Source organism: Schistocerca serialis, chromosome 11 (assembly GCF_023864345.2).
Source record: "Schistocerca serialis cubense isolate TAMUIC-IGC-003099 chromosome 11, iqSchSeri2.2, whole genome shotgun sequence".
Taxonomy (NCBI): domain Eukaryota; kingdom Metazoa; phylum Arthropoda; class Insecta; order Orthoptera; family Acrididae; genus Schistocerca; species Schistocerca serialis.
The window spans coordinates 132,641,185-132,660,297 of NC_064648.1; the positions used below are offsets into that span (position 1 = coordinate 132,641,185).

General features: G+C 42.2%; 1 protein-coding gene across 1 annotated transcript in view; it reads right to left on the reverse strand.

Annotated features, from left to right (window-relative positions):
• The window catches only part of LOC126426941 (dephospho-CoA kinase), a 42,744-nt gene that overhangs the window by 7,868 nt on the left and 15,763 nt on the right, over window positions 1–19,113 (reverse strand). Inside the window, exon 4 of the mRNA XM_050089046.1 lies at window positions 6,339–6,498. Coding sequence (XP_049945003.1) covers window positions 6,339–6,498 — 160 coding nt within the window. The remainder of the gene's footprint in view (window positions 1–6,338; window positions 6,499–19,113) is intronic.

Sequence of the window (19,113 nt, forward strand, 5' to 3'; positions counted from 1 at the left end):
AAGAATTAAAATCCATGGAGAGGAAATAAAAACTTGATGTATGCGATGACATTGTAATTCTGTCAGAGACAGCAAAGGACCTGGAAGAGCAGTAAAGCAGAATGAGGATAATGAAATGTAGTAGAGTTAACTTGGGTGATGCTGAAGGAATTAGATTAGGGTATGAGATACTTAAAGTAGTAAAGGAGTTTTGCTATTTGGGGAGTAAAATAACTGATGATGGTTGAAGTAGAGGGGATATAAAATGTAAAGTAACAATGGCAAAGAAAGCATTTCTGAAGAACAGAAATTTGTTGACATCGAGTATAGATTTAAGTGTCAGGAAGTCTTTTCTGAAAGTATTTACATGGAGTGTAACCATGTATGGAAGTGAAACATGGACGATAAATAGTTTGGACAAGAAGAGAATAGAAGCTTTTGAAATGTGGTTTACAGAAGAGTGCTGAAGATTAGATGGGTATATCACATAACTAATGAGGGAGTTTAATATAATCCATTATGGAGTCGAGGTAGCAGTTGTCGTTATACTAGTTATCACTGTTAGCATTCAACCGCGATTCTTATACATATATTTTAACAACACGTTTCAAGAGACAATGCTCTCATCATCAGGTTGTAAAGTCTATGTCATGAAATTAGACGGACTAAAAAGACAAAATACCATCACAAATAGTTGGGAAGGCCATAGAATAAAACAGAATTAAAAGTTTATTGGACTGTGGGTCCTCATCTTACATTGAAGTTGTTGACACAAGTCGATGGCCGTCCCATAGCTACCAAGTATGCTGTTGCACTGTGCCGGCTCGGGAGCTGTTGTGGACTGACATGCCTGTGTTATCATGAATCCAACGGCCCCCAAATTAAGATCACAGGTGAAGATATATAAAGATCTGCATCCGGTTCGTCCGATTGTTAACGGTCAAAATAGTCCAGCATATAAAATAACGAAATTGTTGAACCAAATTCTGAAAAAGACTTACGTGTATAAAAATAACTATTCGGGGTGTGGTAGTATGACCATGATAGGTTAAATTAAAGATACGCCAGTCACTGACACTTCCCGTTTGGTTTCGTTGGATGTTAAAAACTTATACTCCAGTGTTCCGGTTAACAAAACTATAGAAATCATTAAGAGAAATTTCCTTAAATACGGTAAAATTTCAACGCAAGAGCTGAATTTATTGAACTCCTACAGCTCATTACAAGTTTTAATTATTTTACGTTTAATAACAAATTTTATATTCAGGACGATGGGTTAGCCATGGGGTCCAGTATTTCAGGAACTATGGCAGACATTTTTATCGATGACCTTGAAGATAAAGTTCTAAATTCTGACGATAACATTATGGATAAAATTGTTTATTACAAACGTTATGTTGACGACACTCTGTTACTTGTCGATGGTTCCTGTGAGGACATTGAGGAAATAGTGAAAAAGTTCAACGACACACATAATAAAATAGAATTTACCGTGGAGTATGAAACTGACAATTGTTTACAGTTCCTGGACCTGAATATATAAAAAAGCGGGGCAACAAACATGCGTTCTCCGTTTATAGAAAACAAACTACGACTGATGCAGTGATCCCGAATGATTCATGCCATCCGCAGGCTTATAAAGAAGCTGCTTTCCGTAGTCTCGTGCATAGGGCAGTCAATATACCTATGAGCAAAAAAGATAGGGAGACTGAAATTAATACCGTTAAGAGAATAGCGATGAATAATGGTTACAGAATAGATATGGTTAAAAAACTGTTACAGAAAAGTAATAAGCGCAAAAAGAAAGAACCTGATGGAGAGAAAGTGAAAATTATCACGATGCCATACTACGGAACAGTCTCACAAAATATAGCAAATATTTTTAAGCTATACGATGTTAAAATAGCTTTTCAGACTAATAACCTAGTGAGGTATAGCCTTAAGCACGATATTGGCGAGAAGAGAAATAAGTCTGAAAGATCGGGAGTTTATAAGATTCAGTGCAGAACTTGTGATGCAAAATATATAGGGCAGACAGGAAGATCATTCGCGATCCGGTGTAAAGAACATAAAGATGCGTTCACGTTAGGAAATTATGACAAATCAGCTGTTGCGAACCATATATATGAAACAGGCCATCCCCTTAATAGCATAGCAGATAACGCAGAAATATTGCATGTAGAAAAGAAAGGGAGGAAACTAGATTTACTAGAGGAATTCGAGATAGCTATCCATGAAAAGAAACAAAGCAATATTCTAAATGCACAAGATAATTTTAAAGAAATGAGATTTTTTAGCGGGTTTTTAGAATTATTTTAGGGTAGGTATGCGACTTTAAACTTTTAGCATGTCACTGACAGAGTTGCGAGAGGCTAACGATGGCAGACCAATGCAATAAGGAAATAAGGCGCCCAATAGCATAGCGTTACCGTCAAGCACACGGCTGTAACCACGCCACAACACCTAGGCACGTCAGCCCACAACAGCTCCCGAGCCGGCACAGTGCGACAGCATACTTGGTAGCTATGGGACGGCCATCGACTTGTGTCAACAACTTCAATGTAAGACGAGGACCCACAGTCCAATATACTTTTAATTATGTTTTACTCTTTGGCCTTCCCAACTATTTGTGATGGTATTTTGTCTTTTTAGTCCGTTTAATTTTATGACATAGACTTTACAACCTGATGATGAGAGCATTGTCTCTTGAAACGTGTTGTTAAAATATATGTATAAGAATCGCAGTTGAATGCTAACAGTGATAACCAGTAATGAGGGAGTACTGAACAGAATTGGAGAGAAGAGGAATTTATGGCACAACTTGACAAGAAGAAGAAGGGACCGGTTGGTAGGACATGTTCTGAGGCATCAAGGGATCACCAATTTAGTACTGGAGGGTAGTGTGGAGGGTGAAAAATCATAGAGGGAGACCAAGAGATGAATACACTAAGCAGATTCTGAAGGTTGTAGGTTGCAGTAGGTACTGGGAGATGAAGAAGCTTGCACAGGATAGAGTAGCATGGAGAGCTGCATCAAACCAGTCTCAGGACTGAAGACCACAACAACACCTAAAACCACCGACATGACATTTTTGTCTCTCTGAATAAACTAAGTGCTGGTTATTACAACCCACAGTTGGTAGATATTATTGTCTCTGTAGCTGTAACATAGATATGAAATTGTAAGAGTGGCATCTTTCACAGCGATGCACCTGCTAACAAGTGGTGTAATTCAGGTAAAGGATGCTTTCTCAGTAATTTGTCTGCCAGAGCAGAGGTATAGGCATCTGATGAAACAAATAGGGAAGTAATTCTCCCTAATATTTGAGCTCCTGGAAACTGACACAGCAAAATATCCTTTGGGAGAATTCTGGTCCGTCTCCGTACACAAGAAGGTGAGTTTTCAGTGATTCTGTATTGAGTGCCTGGCATTTGATTACTGAGAAACTTGTTCTCAAACACATTCAGAAAGAGCTGTGAAGAATGTTGTGCAGCAAAGAACAGTTGTTACCATTACAAGAGTTTGATGCATTTATTGCTAGTCTGTATGTCAGGGGTGGCACTGGATCCGAAGGAATAAAGTGGAGCATCTTTGATCATAGAAGTGGGGAATGAAGTTTTACAAATCTGTGTTGTCACATTGTTGTTTCAAGAAAATGAAGAGGTTCATCAGGTTCGATTTGAAGTCGACACGGCCATAGTAAATAGAAAGGAACAATTTTGCTTTTATGTAAGATATATAGGAGGAATTAATAGCAAACTGTCAAAGCACTAATATTCTGGTCCATATACCTGTGTTGATGAGCAGTTGTTCCTGTTAAAGTGTAGTGACACTTCACTCAGTTCAGGGCTTCAATAAACTATATGCGAAACGTTTTTACACATCTTGGTAAAGATGAAATTCATCATGGTAGTGAACACCTTAGTGAATTTATAGTGAAATATCTACATAAAGGAAGAAATGTTGGGTATGACAACTTCTTCACCTCACTTTCACTAGCACAACATCTGAAAACAAAGCAAAGGAGCTTTCTTGTTACAATAAACAAAATTAGAAGGAAAGTGCCTGAGTGGATGAAGGAAGCTCATGAGGATCAAAATCAATGTTACGATCCTCGCAGTATATCGAGGAAAATGTGGAAAGAATGTAAGGACTGTCAGTTCCTTGCGCCCAGCGATACAAATTAGAACTGGGGACAAAGTCAGAGCCTGACAAAGTGACATGTTACAATGAAAGTATGGAGCAGATGATGCTGATCAGATGGCCTGCAAGTACTCAGTGAAAGCTGATGGAAGAAGGTTACCCGTTCATATTTTTAATAATATTTTAGACTTAGCAGGCATCAATGCTTCGGAAATCTACAGAGAAGTAACAAACGTGAAAATCAGAATATGAGATTTCCTCCTCAAGGTCGCAGATGAAATTGTACGGAAGCTAGAGTCAGATCTCTACTACTGACAGTGAATCATTAGATGTAGGTGGATGCCACAGTCACAGCCAGGTATGCAAATCTCACAAAGAGAAAAATTCAAATAAACATATATCGTTTGACAAAACAGTTTGCAAGGACTATGTTCTTACAGTTTCCTATGTTGGTGCATATTCCAAATATCAGTCTACAGACAACATGAATCTAAAAGGAATGTTTTTGCTTACACAGACTGTAGTGTTAACCTTTTAGACAATGTGTATCAAAGTATAGGCCTAAATTAGGATATGGTAACAAACTGATTGTACATTGTGTGTTTATGCTTACGTATAGGAAACATCATTTTGTACTATAAACTTTGTGAATTGGCTGTATTTCTGTAAAAATCAAGATTTCTTCATGATATCATGAACAATATTCAAGTATTTCTATATTTAACAGGACAAAAATGAAAGAAATATTCAATTTTTATTTTGTTGCTTGAAAATATTTTAAAACAGTACCTAGCATAACTGTTTAGAATGACAACAAAACAACAAACAATTAGAGTGGCCAATTAGTACAGAAATACTCATCGCCCAAAATAAAACGTCTAAGAACAAGCTGTATATGCAGTAACTAGAGACGGGATATTTTTGTCCCTACAGTGGCTTTAGAGGGTTCGAAAAATCTGGTGGTTTTAGTGTTAATGACCTACCAGACGATATTAACAGTAACTTCAGACTTTTTACAGATGGTGCAGTTGATCAATAATGTCTGAAAAAAGCCGTACAAATATTCAGCTGATACTGATAAGATCTCAAAGTGGTGCAAAGATTGACAACTCACTTAAAACCTTGTACTTCACAAAATGAAAAAAAAAATGTAGTTCCCTAGGACTATAATATCATTGAGTCAAGTTGTATAGGCACAGGGATGTAAACATTTGTAGACATTGAGCTCAGTAACAGATAAGCAGGTGGCAGACTTCAGTTCCCTGGCAGAATGCTGTGAAAAACAATCAATCTATGAAGGAGACTGCTCACAAATCATTTGTGCTTCCCATTCTAGAATATTGCATGTGTCTGAAATCCATACCAAATACAACTCCCAGGGTATACTGAATGTATACAGAGAAGGGTCACAGAGATGCTGAAAAATCCACCTGTGGGCTACAGAGAATCCCCACCATTCGTGTGTGTGTGTGTGTGTGTGTGTGTGTGTGTGTGTGTGTGTGTGTGCGTGCGTGCGTGTGCGCGCAGGGGGGGGGGGGGGGGCTGTGGGATCCGTCATCCTTTCACGCGTACACGGGCAAGGTGTATCTTTGCTTCCTGCTCCAAGACGTGCCTTCGGCAGTACAAAGGGTACTGTGGCTCTTTGTGGTGGTGGTGCACAACTCACCTCTGGAGAGTGGAGCCAAAACTCTACAACAGACACAACGTTCCCACTTGCCTGCTGTGTTCTCCCATGTGCTTTCAATCACTGAAACCCACACTGTCAAAGATCTTTCATCTCAGCCTTCAGGGTCAGTGCCTCTCCCTCAGAACACATTTCTGGCTGTATGTCTTGCTCCGTTGCTCCTTATCCTCTCAGGGATCTATTAATCTGATCGAGTTACATTTTCCTGGAGACAGAATGAGTTTCAACTTTATTATTGATAAGGATAGAAGCTGAAGTAATGAGTTAAATTTAGTGCCATGGCTGGGGTTTGAACCCAGGTCCCCTGCTTACTGGGCACATGTGTTATCCATTGTTCCACGCTGGCATTGTGAGACACAGCTGTATGCACTATCTTAGTCCAGTGCCCTCCCTAACTCAAAGTTCAATTCATACCTCAGCCCACCTCTCGGGGATCTTTTCCTGTAGTTTTTTCCCCATTCTGTGCATGCACGCATATGTTAGGAGGGGGATTGGTGGCAACCACACCTGTTTACACACGTAAACAACATACCTCTTCACGAGTGTCCCTCTCGGAGCCGGAGTTGTCGACGACAAAGTGTGCACGCCGGCACTTGTCCTCGAGCGGCATCTGGGCAGCAATGCGGCGCTTGGCCCGCGCCTCCGACATCTGTCCACGCTCCATCAGGCGCTGCAGCTGCAGGTCCTCCTCACTGAAAACAACAGTCAGTTGCCTTAGAAGCAGTAAATTCTCAGTACTATATTATTGTTTGGGCATCATGGATTGGTTGTGCAGGGTGATTCTGAGGGTTGGTCTGCAGCAAGGAAAGGGATTTCTTCTTGCTGTACTACAAAACCCACTCATAATATTTCAGTTGTAATACAGTTTCTAGTGAAAAAACAAGTCCCAAATCTCAACTATCCCCAATATTAACCGACCTGGCACCAAGTGACCTCCTCTTTCTTTCTTTTTTTTTTTTCCTTTAAAATAAGAATTCTCATAAATAGTTGATGCTTTGACGGCATAATTGACGCTCTAGCCAATGTGACGCAAGAGTTGAATGACATCCAAAAAGTGGACTTCCCTGACAGTTTTACATGGCTGTACGAATGTCCCGTACACTGTACCCAAGGGGGAGACTGTGCGGAAAACATGAAGCATTAAAACCACTACATTAACTTTTCTCTACCTTTATTAATCGAGTCTCAAAACTTTTTGGACTGATGGAATAGACATGTTATTTCAAATAGCCGACAAGAAATTGACGAGTGGACAAGTCTAATGATCTCGACGGCACCAGCATGTCACTGAAATAAGAAATGAGGTGTCCAGGGAAAATGTTCCTCACTGCAGCTATTGCTATTTTTGCAGTATGCAATGTTACATTGTCTCATCGTGTTTATCAATCATCTCCATAACTGTAGCAGAAGAGACATGTTTCACTTGTGTACATAACATTCAGAGGTCACTGTTGTGCCATTCCCTCCAAAAACTTAGTCTGATCACACGTTCACATGTGAGGTGGGGGGAAGTCTTTCATAAATCACACAAGGATTTTCCAGTGCCCAACAACAATTGTTCTGTTTGTTAACTGACCCATTTAAGTGAAAATACACATCATCGCTCACTAACACTACTGCATTTGGATCGCCTTCAAAGATCTCTTGCAGAAGCAAAGCATCTGTTGAATCACCAGCATTTTATGCGGGTGAAATTTTAAATCCAAATGAAACATTTTTCTCAAGGCTCATTCACAGACAGTGTGTTCAATGTGTGGATTGTCTCAGGCTCCAGATGACTGCCTCTCTCACAGTGGCAATGTTTGAAGGTATCACTGATTTTTTATCCGGAGCTGGTGACTACTACTTAAAAATATTTCCTGTTTTTCTGAGATTTGTACCTCAATCACAGGGTCACATTCCAACCTGGAACTGTGCAATTTAAAACGGCAACAAAATATCTGCCACGCTGCAGGCTCAGCATTTACGAGGAAGGTACAGTACACAAAAACACAGTGGCCTATTATGCACCGTTCCATTGCTACTGAAATGGCAGACGTTCCAAAAGTAAATAATGTATATGTCTTTTCCCTCACATCATTGACAGCAGTGTACTGGGCAACCTAAAAATATTCACTGTCAACAGGAATTTTTTTAGCATATTTTATCATCATCAAGTTGCGTCACCTCTGCCTGTGATGTCTTACTAGATGGTTATCTTTTTGCTGTCACAATCCATTCAAGTGTTTGTATAAAAGAGAGAAATGAACATATCAAAGGAGGAGGACATATTTACACTAACAATTGTATGAAAGATGATGATGTTTGGTTTGGGGGGCGCTCAACTGCCCGGTCATCAGCACCTGTACAAGTCCCAATTTTTACACAGTCCAATTTGTACACAATCCAATCTAGCCACTGTCATGAATAATGATGATGAAATAATGAGGACAAGACAAACACCCAGTCCCCAGGCAGAGAAAATCCCCAACCCGGCCGGGAATCAAATCCAGGACCCCGTAATCCAAAGGCATCAACGCTAGCCACTAGAGCACAGAAAGCAGACTTACATGAAAGAGATGCTGAATAAGTCAACGTGAGTGTACTTAGAATACTAAAGTAACTGAAGTGTTACAATTTCTTAATATTAATCCTGCCACCTGAAGCCATATTTTAGTGATTAAATTATCTATAATTATTAAATAAATGTTGAAGGCAACAACAGGTGGAATATTACCACCTTAATAGATGTGGTCTCCCTCAGACAGTCACTTTCTTCCTAACTTAAGAAAGCCTTTTTGTCAGTCTGATTACAAACTTTTTATACAGTGGAAAATTTTTATAGAATGGCTGTTGTAATGTTCACAAGATCCCCACTATCTCCAGCAAAGGCTAAATTCTCAACCATGCACTATTACATCAAAGTCACATTCATGTTCCAACCATAAGCCATCTAAGCTCTTTGGTAGTTACTCATTCAAGTACACTATATACAGGGTGAGCACAAAGTCTTTACTACAGAATAACTGTTTGACATAATAATTTACATTTGATACCATTACATAGGTTAGTGTTACCAGTTTCTTTTAAAGACCACTTACGTAAGTAAGCCTAAACGTGTGCTCCCTTGGCAGCTCGGAGAATGTCGAGGTGGTATTCCAGTTCCCACCAGGTGTTTTGTAACGTGTTCTGTCACAGTACCCACAGCAGCTTGTATCCTAGCCTTCAGTTTGTTGACATCAGCAACTGGTGGGACGAATACTCTGTCCTTGATATAGCCCCAGAAAAAAAAGTCAAGAGGAGTAATGTCTGGAGAGCGGGATGTTGGACCAGTCCAACACCCTGGCCATCCCACTCTCCAAACATTACGACCCCTTGACTTTTTTTTCTGGGGCTCTATCAAGGACAGAGTATTCGTCACACCAGTTGCTGATGTCAACAAACTGAAGGCTAGGATACAAGCTGCTGTGGGTACTGTGACAGAACACATTACAAAACACCTGGTGGGAACTGGAATACCACCTCGACATTCTCCGAGCTGCCAAGGGAGCACACGTTTAGGCTTAATTACGTAAGTGGTCTTTAAAAGAAACTGGTAACACTAACCTATGTAATGGTATCAAATGTAAATTATTATGTCAAACAGTTATTCTGTAATAAATTGTTATAATCAGGGCAAGACTTTGTCCTCACACTGTACATCTGATTCATCATTATGGTGGATGAGAGAGGAAAATTTACAGTGGAGAAAGGGATGAATTAACTGAAAATATTTAATTTACACTGACGTGACAAAAGCCATGGGATAATGATATGCACATATACAGATGGTGGTAGTATCACATATCTACATCTACATTTATACTCCGCAAGCCACCCAACAGTGTGTGGCGGAGGGCACTTTACGTGCCACTGTCATTACCTCCCTTTCCTGTTCCAGATGCGTACGGTTCATGGGAAGAACGACTGCCGGAAATCCACCGTGTGCGCTCGAATCTATCTAATTTTACATTCGTGATCTCCTCGGGGGGTATAAGTACGGGGAAGCAATATATTCGATACCTCATCCAGAAACGCACCATCTCGAAACCTGGACAGCAAGCTACACCACGATGCAGAGCGCCTCTCTTGCAGAGTCTGCCGCTCGAGTTTGCTAAACATTCTCCGTAATGCTATCACGCTTACCAAATAACCCCATGACGAAATGCGCCGCTCTTCGTTGGATCTTCTCTCTCCCCTCTGTCAACCCGACCTGGTACGGATCCCACACTGACGAGCAATATTCAAGTATAGGTCGAACAAGTGTTTTGTAAGCCACCTCCTTTGTTGATGGACTACATTCTCTAAGGACTCTCCCATTGAATCTCAACCTGGCACCCACCCTACCGACAATTTATTTTATATGATCATTCCACTTCAAATCGTTCCATACGCATACTCCCAGATATTTTACAAAAGTAGCTGCTACCAGTGTTTGTTCCACTATCATATAATCATAGAATAAAGGATCCTTCTTTCTATGTATTTGCAATATATTACATTTGTCTATGTTAAGGGTCAGTTGCAACACCCTGCACCAAGTGCCTATCCGCTGCAGATCTTCCCGCATTTCGCTGCAATTTTCTAATGCTGCAACTTCTCTGTATACTAGAGCATCATCTGCGAAAAGCCACACGGCACTTCCGACACTATCTACTAGGTCATTTATATATATTGTAAAAAGCAATGGTCCCATAACACACCCCAGTGGCACGCCAAAGGTTACTTTAACGTCTGTAGACGTCTCTCCATTGAGAACAACACGCCGAGTTCTGTTTGCTACAAACTATTCAATCCAGCCACACAGCTGGTCTGATATTCCGTAGGGTCTTACTTTGTTTATCAGGCGACAGTGCGGAACTGTATCGAATGCCTTCCAGAGGTCAAGGAAAATGGCATCTACCTGGGAGCCTGTATCTAATATTTTCTGGGTCTCATGAACAAATAAAACGAGTTGGGTCTCACACGACTGCTGTTTCCAGAATCCATGTTGATTCCTACAGAGTAGATTCTGGCATAAAAGGGTAGTGCATTGACAGAGCTGTCATTTGTACTCAGGAGATTAATGTGCAAAGGTTCCTAAAGTTCTCACGGTCAAACGACGGAAACTAGGAGACTCTGAACACGGAATGGTAGTTTGAGTTCCCTGAATGCAGAATAGTAGTTGGAGCTAGATGCTTGGAACATTTCATTTCAGAAATTGCTAGAGAATTCAAAATATTCAAGAATATCAAATTTCGAGTATTACCTTTCACCACAGATAATGCAATGGCCAATGGCTTTCACTTTAGGACAGAGAGCAGTGCCATTTTCATAGAGTTGTCAGTGATAACAGACAAGCAACACTGTGTGAAATAACCACAGAAATCAATGTGGTACAGGGCAGCATGGAGAAATTTGTGGTTAATGGCCTATGGCAGCATACGACCAATACGAGTTCCTTTGCAAACAGCACATCACCACATCAGTGCTTCTCCTGGGCTCGTGACCATATAGGTTGGACCTTAGACAACTGGAAAACAGTGGCCTGGTCAGACAGATATGTCCTGATTTCAGTTTGTAAGAGCTGATGGTAGGGTTCAGAGTGTGGTGCAGTCTGTTTGAAGCCATAGACCCAAGTTGTCAACAAGGCACTGTGCAAGCTGTTGGTAGCTCCGTCTACATTGATACTCCACAAGCCACCATACACAGAACGTGGTGGAGGGCACCCTGTATTAGTACCTGTCATTTCCTTTCCTGTTCCACTCGCAAATAGAGCAAGAGGAAAATGAATGTGTATATTCCTCCGTACGAACTCCAATTCCTCTTTTCTTCATGGTCCTTATGCACAATGTATGTTGAGGGCAGTAGAATCACTTGGGAGGCAGCTGCAACTGCCTGTTCTCTAAATTTTCTCAATAGTGCTCCTTGAAAAGAACATTGCCTTCCCTCTAGGGATTCCCATTTGAGTTCCTGTAGCATCTCTGTAATACTTGCATGTTGTTCAAACCAACTGGTAAGAAATGCCTCTGAATTGCTTCAATTTCTTCCTTCAACCTGACCTGGTGCAGATCTCAAACACTCGAGCAGTATTCGAGGGTAGGTTCCACCAGCGTCCTATATGATGAATGAGACTTTCACTCTGCAGTGGAGTGTGCGCTGATACGAAACTTTCCTGTCAGATTAAAACTGTGTGCCGGACCGAGACTCAAACTCGGGACCCTTGCCTTTCGCGGGCAAGTGCTCTACCGACTGAGCTACCCAAGCACGACTCACGCCCGGTACTCACAGCTTTACTTCTGCCAGTACCTCGTCTCCTACCTTCCAAACTTTACAGAAGCTCTCCTGTGAACCACGCAGAACTAGCACTCGCGAAAGAAAGGATATTGCGGAGACATGGCTTAGCCACAGCCTGTGGGATGTTTCCAGAATGAGAAGTTTGGAAGGTAGGAGACGAGGTACTGGCAGAAGTAAAGCTGTGAGGACGGGGTGTGACTCGTCCTATATGCTGTCTCCTTTACTCCTTTCATAAAATTCTCCCAATAAACTGAAGTCGACCATTCGCCTTCCCTACCACAACCCTCATGTGCTTGCTCCAGTTCATATCACTTTGCAGTGTTACACTAAGCTATTTAAACAACTTGACTATGTCAAGCAGGTCACTACTAATGCTGTATCCTAACATTAAGGGGTTGTTTCTCCTACTCATCTGCATTAACTTACTTGTTCTCACGTTTAGAGCTAGCTGCCTTTCATAGAGAACTGTGGCGGTCCTATCACACTTCCCTGGGGAAATCCTGACAATATCCTCGTCTCTGATGATCTCTCACCATCAAGGATAACAAACTCTGTTCTATTACGTAAGAAGTCTTTACTCGACTCACGTGTCTGAACTTGCTCCATAATGCACATACCTTTATAACAACCTGCATTGTGTCACCATGTCAAATACTTTCTGGAAATCTAGAAATATGGAATCAAACTGTTGCCCTTCATCTACAGTTCACAGTATATGATGTGAGAAGAGGGCAAGCCAAATTTCACATGAGCGGTACTTTCTAAAACCGTGCTGATTCGTGAACATAAGGTTCTCAGTCTCAGGAAAGTTCATTATATTTTAACCGAGAATAAGTTCAAAGATTTTGCAGCAAATCAAAGTTAGTGACATTGATCTGTAATTTTGCAGATCTGTTCTTTTACCTTTCTTATATACAGGAGCCAGCTGCACTTTTTTCCAGTCACTTGGGACTTTGTGCTAGGCAAGAGATTCACAATAAATGCAACAGGGATGCTTATTACCATACTGTCCATATGGAAGGCTGTTTGATGGTCAAACAATGGTATGTTTGTACGATTCTCCCACGTGAATGATTTCTTGAATGTGAAATTTAATCTTTTTTCTTTCATTTTGCTCTCTTCAACTGCCACACCAGACTGGTCGACAAGTGATTGGATGGAAGTCTTAGACGCACATAGCGATTTCACGTAAGACTAGAATTTTCTCATGTTCGTTGCCAAATCTTTTGCTAGGGATAGTTGTCATACGCTTTGCACATTGATCTTTTCACAGATGCACAAAATTCTACTAACCTTTGCTTGGCGTCATTTGTGCATTCCATTTTAATCCACGGGTGCAACAGCCTATGCTTCCTCAGAATCTTCCGAATTTCATTATCAAACCTTGGTGGGTCTTTTCCATCCTTTATCCGCTTACTTGGCACATATATCTCCAGGCCACGATTTACAACCTGCTTGAACTTTGCCCATAATTCCTCTAGGTCCATTTTACTGGAACTAAGTGATATTGATTCATTCTCTGTGTGAGATTAGCATCTGCTTATCTGCTCTATCTCGCAGAAACTCTCTCCTAGCCTTCTTGGCTTATTTATTGACTTTTGTAACCGTAGTTGCTATAATGACATCATGCTCGCATGTCCCGTTTCTATACTGAAACTGTCGATAACATCTGGCATATTTTCTGCTACAAAGTCTAAGGTATTTCCACTACGTGTGGGCTGCCAAGCTATCTGCTCAACAGAGTTTTCAGAAAATGTTTTCAATAGTATTTCACAAGACTGACTGTACGTAGATTAGATTAGATTAACTTTCATTCCAACTGATCTGTAGTGAGAAGGTCCTCCAGGATGTAGAACATGCCAGAAAAACAACAATACATGACAAATATTTACAACTAAAACAAATAAGATAATGTACCATTCCACAGGTCCCAAGTGGAATGATCGTCATTTTTAATGAACACTATATGAAAGAGCCATTTTACAAATACTAATGCACTGAGTTTAAAATATTTTTTTTTATTTATTTATAAAGTAATAAGCGTGTAATACAACTACTAATATACAGAAGGAAACATTCCACGTGGGAAAAATATATCTAAAAACAAAGATGGTGTGATTTACCAACTGACCTGCCTACACTGTGAAGCTTTCTATGTGGGAATGACCAGCAAGAAACTGTCCATTCGCACGAATGGACACAGGCAGACAGTGTTTGTTGGTAATGAGGATCAGCCTGTGGCTAAACATGCCTCGGTGCACGGCCAGCACATCTCGGCACAGTGTTACACCGTCCGGGTTATCTGGATACTTCCCAATAACACCAACCTGTCAGAACTCCGGAGATGGGAACTTGCCCTTCAGTATATCCTCTCTTCTCGTTACCCACCAGGCCTCAACCTCCGCTAATTTCAAGTTGCCGCCGCTCATACCTCACCTGTCATTCGACATCATCTTTGCCTCTGTACTTCCGCCTCGACTGACATCTCTGCCCAAACTCTTTGCCTTTACAAATGTCTGCTTGTGTCTGTGTACGTACGGATGGGTGTGTGTGTGTGTGTGTGTGTGTGTGTGTGTGTGTGTGTGTGTGTGTGTGTGTGTGTGTACGCGCGCGCGCGCGCGCGCGCGAGCGAGCGAGAGTGTATACCTGTCCAAAGCTTGAATTTTGTGTGTGTGTTTGTGAGTCTATCAACATGCCAGCGCTTTCATTTGGTAAGTTACATCATCTTTGTTATTTTTTTTACACACACACACACACACACACACACACACACACACACACACACACACACACAAAATCTGTTGGTTTTACTGAGAAATTCAATGGAGTAGGCCACCAATAAATCCTTTAGGCTTCTTTTAAACTGAATAATTCAATGGAGTAGGCCACCAATAAATCCTTTAGGCTTCTTTTAAACTGAATTTCATTGGTTGTTAAGCTTTTTATGGCTGCTGGCAGGTTATTGAAAATGTGTGTTCCTGAATAATGCACACCTTTTTTTGTACAAGACTAAGTGACTTTAAATCCTTGTGAAGATTATTCTTATTTCTAGTATTGATTCCATGAATTGAGCTGTTGGTTTGAAAAAGTGATATATTTTCAATGACAAATTTCATTAAGGAATAAATTTATTGGGAAGCAGTAGTTGGTATCTCTAGTTCTTGAGTTCACACCACATATAACTCTTACTGCACATTTCGATGCCCGGAAAACTTTAACTTGGGTTGATGAATTAACCCAAAAAATAATCCCAAATGGCATTATGGAATGAAAGTAAGCATAGTATGCCAGCTTTTTTATTTTTATATCCCATAAGTCTGACACAATTCGCATTGCAGAGATTTGTTAAGACACTTCAGCAGTTCTGGGGTGTGCTCCTCCCAGTTGAATTTTTTACTCCCTGCAATGAATGCATAGAGTCTGCGTTTGGTGTGTTCAAGTCCCCTCCAACAAATACTGCACGATCTGGGTATTTACGGTCTACAGACTATACACTTTCATTGAGTGACTATAGAACTGTCACAACAGAATCAGATAGCCTGTTATACATGACCAGATAACGCCATTGTCGCATTTCACTTCAATCTCAATAAAGCCCATATTTTTGTCAATATATGTGGGCTATATTTACACGGATTGGTCTGGGTCCTCTGGATGTTCAGCTACTTGCAAGATCATTTTCAGCCATTCATGGATTTCACAGTTCCAAACAATGATGTCATGTCACCAGGCTACAACTGTTTGTGTTTGTTTGAAGAACATGCTGGATAATTCGAACGAATGATTTGAGCACCCAGATCGCCCAACACAAATCCCACTGAAAATTTACAGGACATAGTCGAGACTTAAGTTTGTGCAAAACATCCTGCACCAGCAACACTTTTGCAATTATGGACAGATATACAGGCAGCATCGCTCATTATTTCTGCAGGGTACTTCCAATGACTTGTTGTGCCCATGCCATGTTGAGATGCTGCACGACATCGGCAAAAGTAGGTCTGGCACAATATTAGATGGTATCACACGACTTTTGGCACCTCAGTGTATAATATGGTATGAAAACTCTTGTTTCTTGCTTGGGTGCGAAACCCTGTGTGGTACCTCCACCCACAATGACACCTTTCTTTGACAAGTGTGAGAACTGTCTATAGCAGGCTGTTCCAGCTCGTGGGCTCCGTTGTGAGCCGCTGAGCGCTCCCTGCTCCAGGGACCCGCGTCGCTCGCTGTGACCAGTCAAGTGGGCCGGCACGTTGGCACGTGGCACGGCTGGCTGAGGAAGGCGGCAAGGCAAGGGTTTTGATCTGCCAGCTGCGTCTTACAAGATCGACAACCTCACACTCTTAGCTGCTAAGACGTGGTGACGTGCTACACCAGGAAATACGATCTTCAGGAAATACACTCCTGGAAATTGAAATAAGAACACCATGAATTCATTGTCCGAGGAAGGGGAAACTTTATTGACACATTCCTGGGGTCAGATACATCACATGATCACACTGACAGAACCACAGGCACATAGACACAGGCAACAGAGCATGCACAATGTCGGCACTAGTACAGTGTATATCCACCTTTCGCAGCAATGCAGGCTGCTATTCTCCCATGGAGACGATCGTAGAGATGCTGGATGTAGTCCTGTGGAACGGCTTGCCATGCCATTTCCACCTGGCGCCTCAGTTGGACCAGCGTTCGTGCTGGACGTGTAGACCGCGTGAGACGACGCTTCATCCAGTCCCAAACATGCTCAATGGGGGACAGATCCGGAGATCTTGCTGGCCAGGGTAGTTGACTTACACCTTCTAGAGCACGTTGGGTGGCACGGGATACATGCGGACGTGCATTGTCCTGTTGGAACAGCAAGTTCCCTTGCCAGTCTAGGAACGGTAGAACGATGGGTTCGATGACGGTTTGGATGTACCATGCACTATTCAGTGTCCCCTCAAAGATCACCAGTGGTGTACGGCCAGTGTAGGAGATCGCTCCCCACACCATGATGCCGGGTGTTGGCCCCGTGTGCCTCGGTCGTATGCAGTCCTGATTGTGGCGCTCACCTGCACGGCGCCAAACACGCATACGACCATCATTGGCACCAAGGCAGAAGCGACTCTCATCGCTGAAGACGACACGTCTCCATTCGTCCCTCCATTCACGCCTGTCGCGACACCACTGGAGGCGGGCTGCACGATATTGGGGCGTGAGCGGAAGACGGTCTAACGGTGTGCGGGACCGTAGCCCAGCTTCATGGAGACAGTTGCGAATGGTCCTCGCCGATACCCCAGGAGCAACAGTGTCCCTAATTTGCTGGGAAGTGGCGGTGCGGTCCCCTACGGCACTGCGTAGGATCCTACAGTCTTGGCGTGCATCCGTGCGTCGCTTCGGTCCGGTCCCAGGTCGACGGGCACGTGCACCTTCCGCCGACCACTGGCGACAACATCAATGTACTGTGGAGACCTCACGCCCCACGTGTTGAGCAATTCGGCGGTACGTCCACCCGGCCTCCCGCATGCCCACTATACGCCCTCGCTCAAAGTCCGTCAACTGCACATACGGTTCACGTCCACGCTGTCGCGGCATGCTACCAGTGTTAAAGACTGCGATGGAGCTCCGTATGCCACGGCAAACTGGCTGACACTGACGGCGGCGGTGCACAAATGCTGCGCAGCTAGCGCCATTCGACGGCCAACACCGCGGTTCCTGGTGTGTCCGCTGTGCCGTGTGTGTGATCATTGCTTGTACAGCCCTCTCACAGTGTCCGGAGCAAGTATGGTGGGTCTGACACACTGGTGTCAATGTGTTCTTTTTTCCATTTCCAGGAGTGTAAATAAGAAACAAATGTTTTACAAGAAATTGCATACTAAATTTATTGGGCCTCTGTAGTTTGAAATTTTCTTTTCACTGCAAGATCGGAAATATCAGGCGTCAAAGTGTTCGCAGTGTTAATGCGGAGGATGGCCTTCATTGTTGCATCCTGAAGAAGCGATCGTTCCTTACTTTATAACTGTTTTCATTTCTCAGAAAAGCTGCTCACATCAAAACGTAAATCCAAACATGCACATGATCTGAGCGGCATTGTTGTGAAGTTTGGGAAATGTTTTTTCTGTAATGAACACTACCATCGTGACAAATACAACGTGATGTAGTACCTCTCTTTCAACAAAGTTGAATTTTGCAAATCAATAATCTTCAATTGAAGTGACGATGACAACTCATCGGTGGAAACTGAAAAAGGAGTGCTGAATACCTTAAGTTCCATTTCCAAACTAGTAAGGTCGCGGAATCGTGTTTCAAACGACGTGACGAGCTGCTTTAATTTTGCTTGGTAATTGCCGAAAGTAGTACCTTCAGGTAGTTTTAAAGAAGCAAGATGATTGAAGAACGTTAGATGTCCATTACTCATCTGCCTCTCAAATAAACGTAACTTTCCATGAACGCTTTGATCTGGTTGTGCATGTCAACGATTAGCTGCCCTTTGCCCTGCAATGACAGATTTAAATTATTCAGATGCATAGTTATGCCAGCTAGGAAAGCCAGGTCTGATATCCATTTTATATCTTTCAGACAACGCATTTCTTCCCCTTTCATTTCGAGAAAATGGGTATTTCCTCACTAATGGCAAAGAAAACATCAAGAACTTTTCCCCGACTCAGCCAACGAACTGTACTGTGGTAAGATATATCCCCATACTCCGCTTCCACATCTTTCAGGAATCCTTTGACGCCGCACAAAATTCACACACTTCACGACACCTTTCATTACGCCACCTAGCTCTACTGTTTCAGCACACAGTGCCTCTTGGTGCATTACAGAACACGAACTATGTTGCATGTTTTGATACCCTCCGTATTACGAATCCGTTTTTAAACATACGTCTACTGGTATGTCGTTCTTAAGCTTAGCTGCCAGTTCTCTGCGTGCAACGCCTTCTACCTGACTGTATTTAATTCTGTATATTGTACCTCTTCGCAGAATTAAATACTTTATGACATACAAAACACTGCAGTCGACCATCCCTC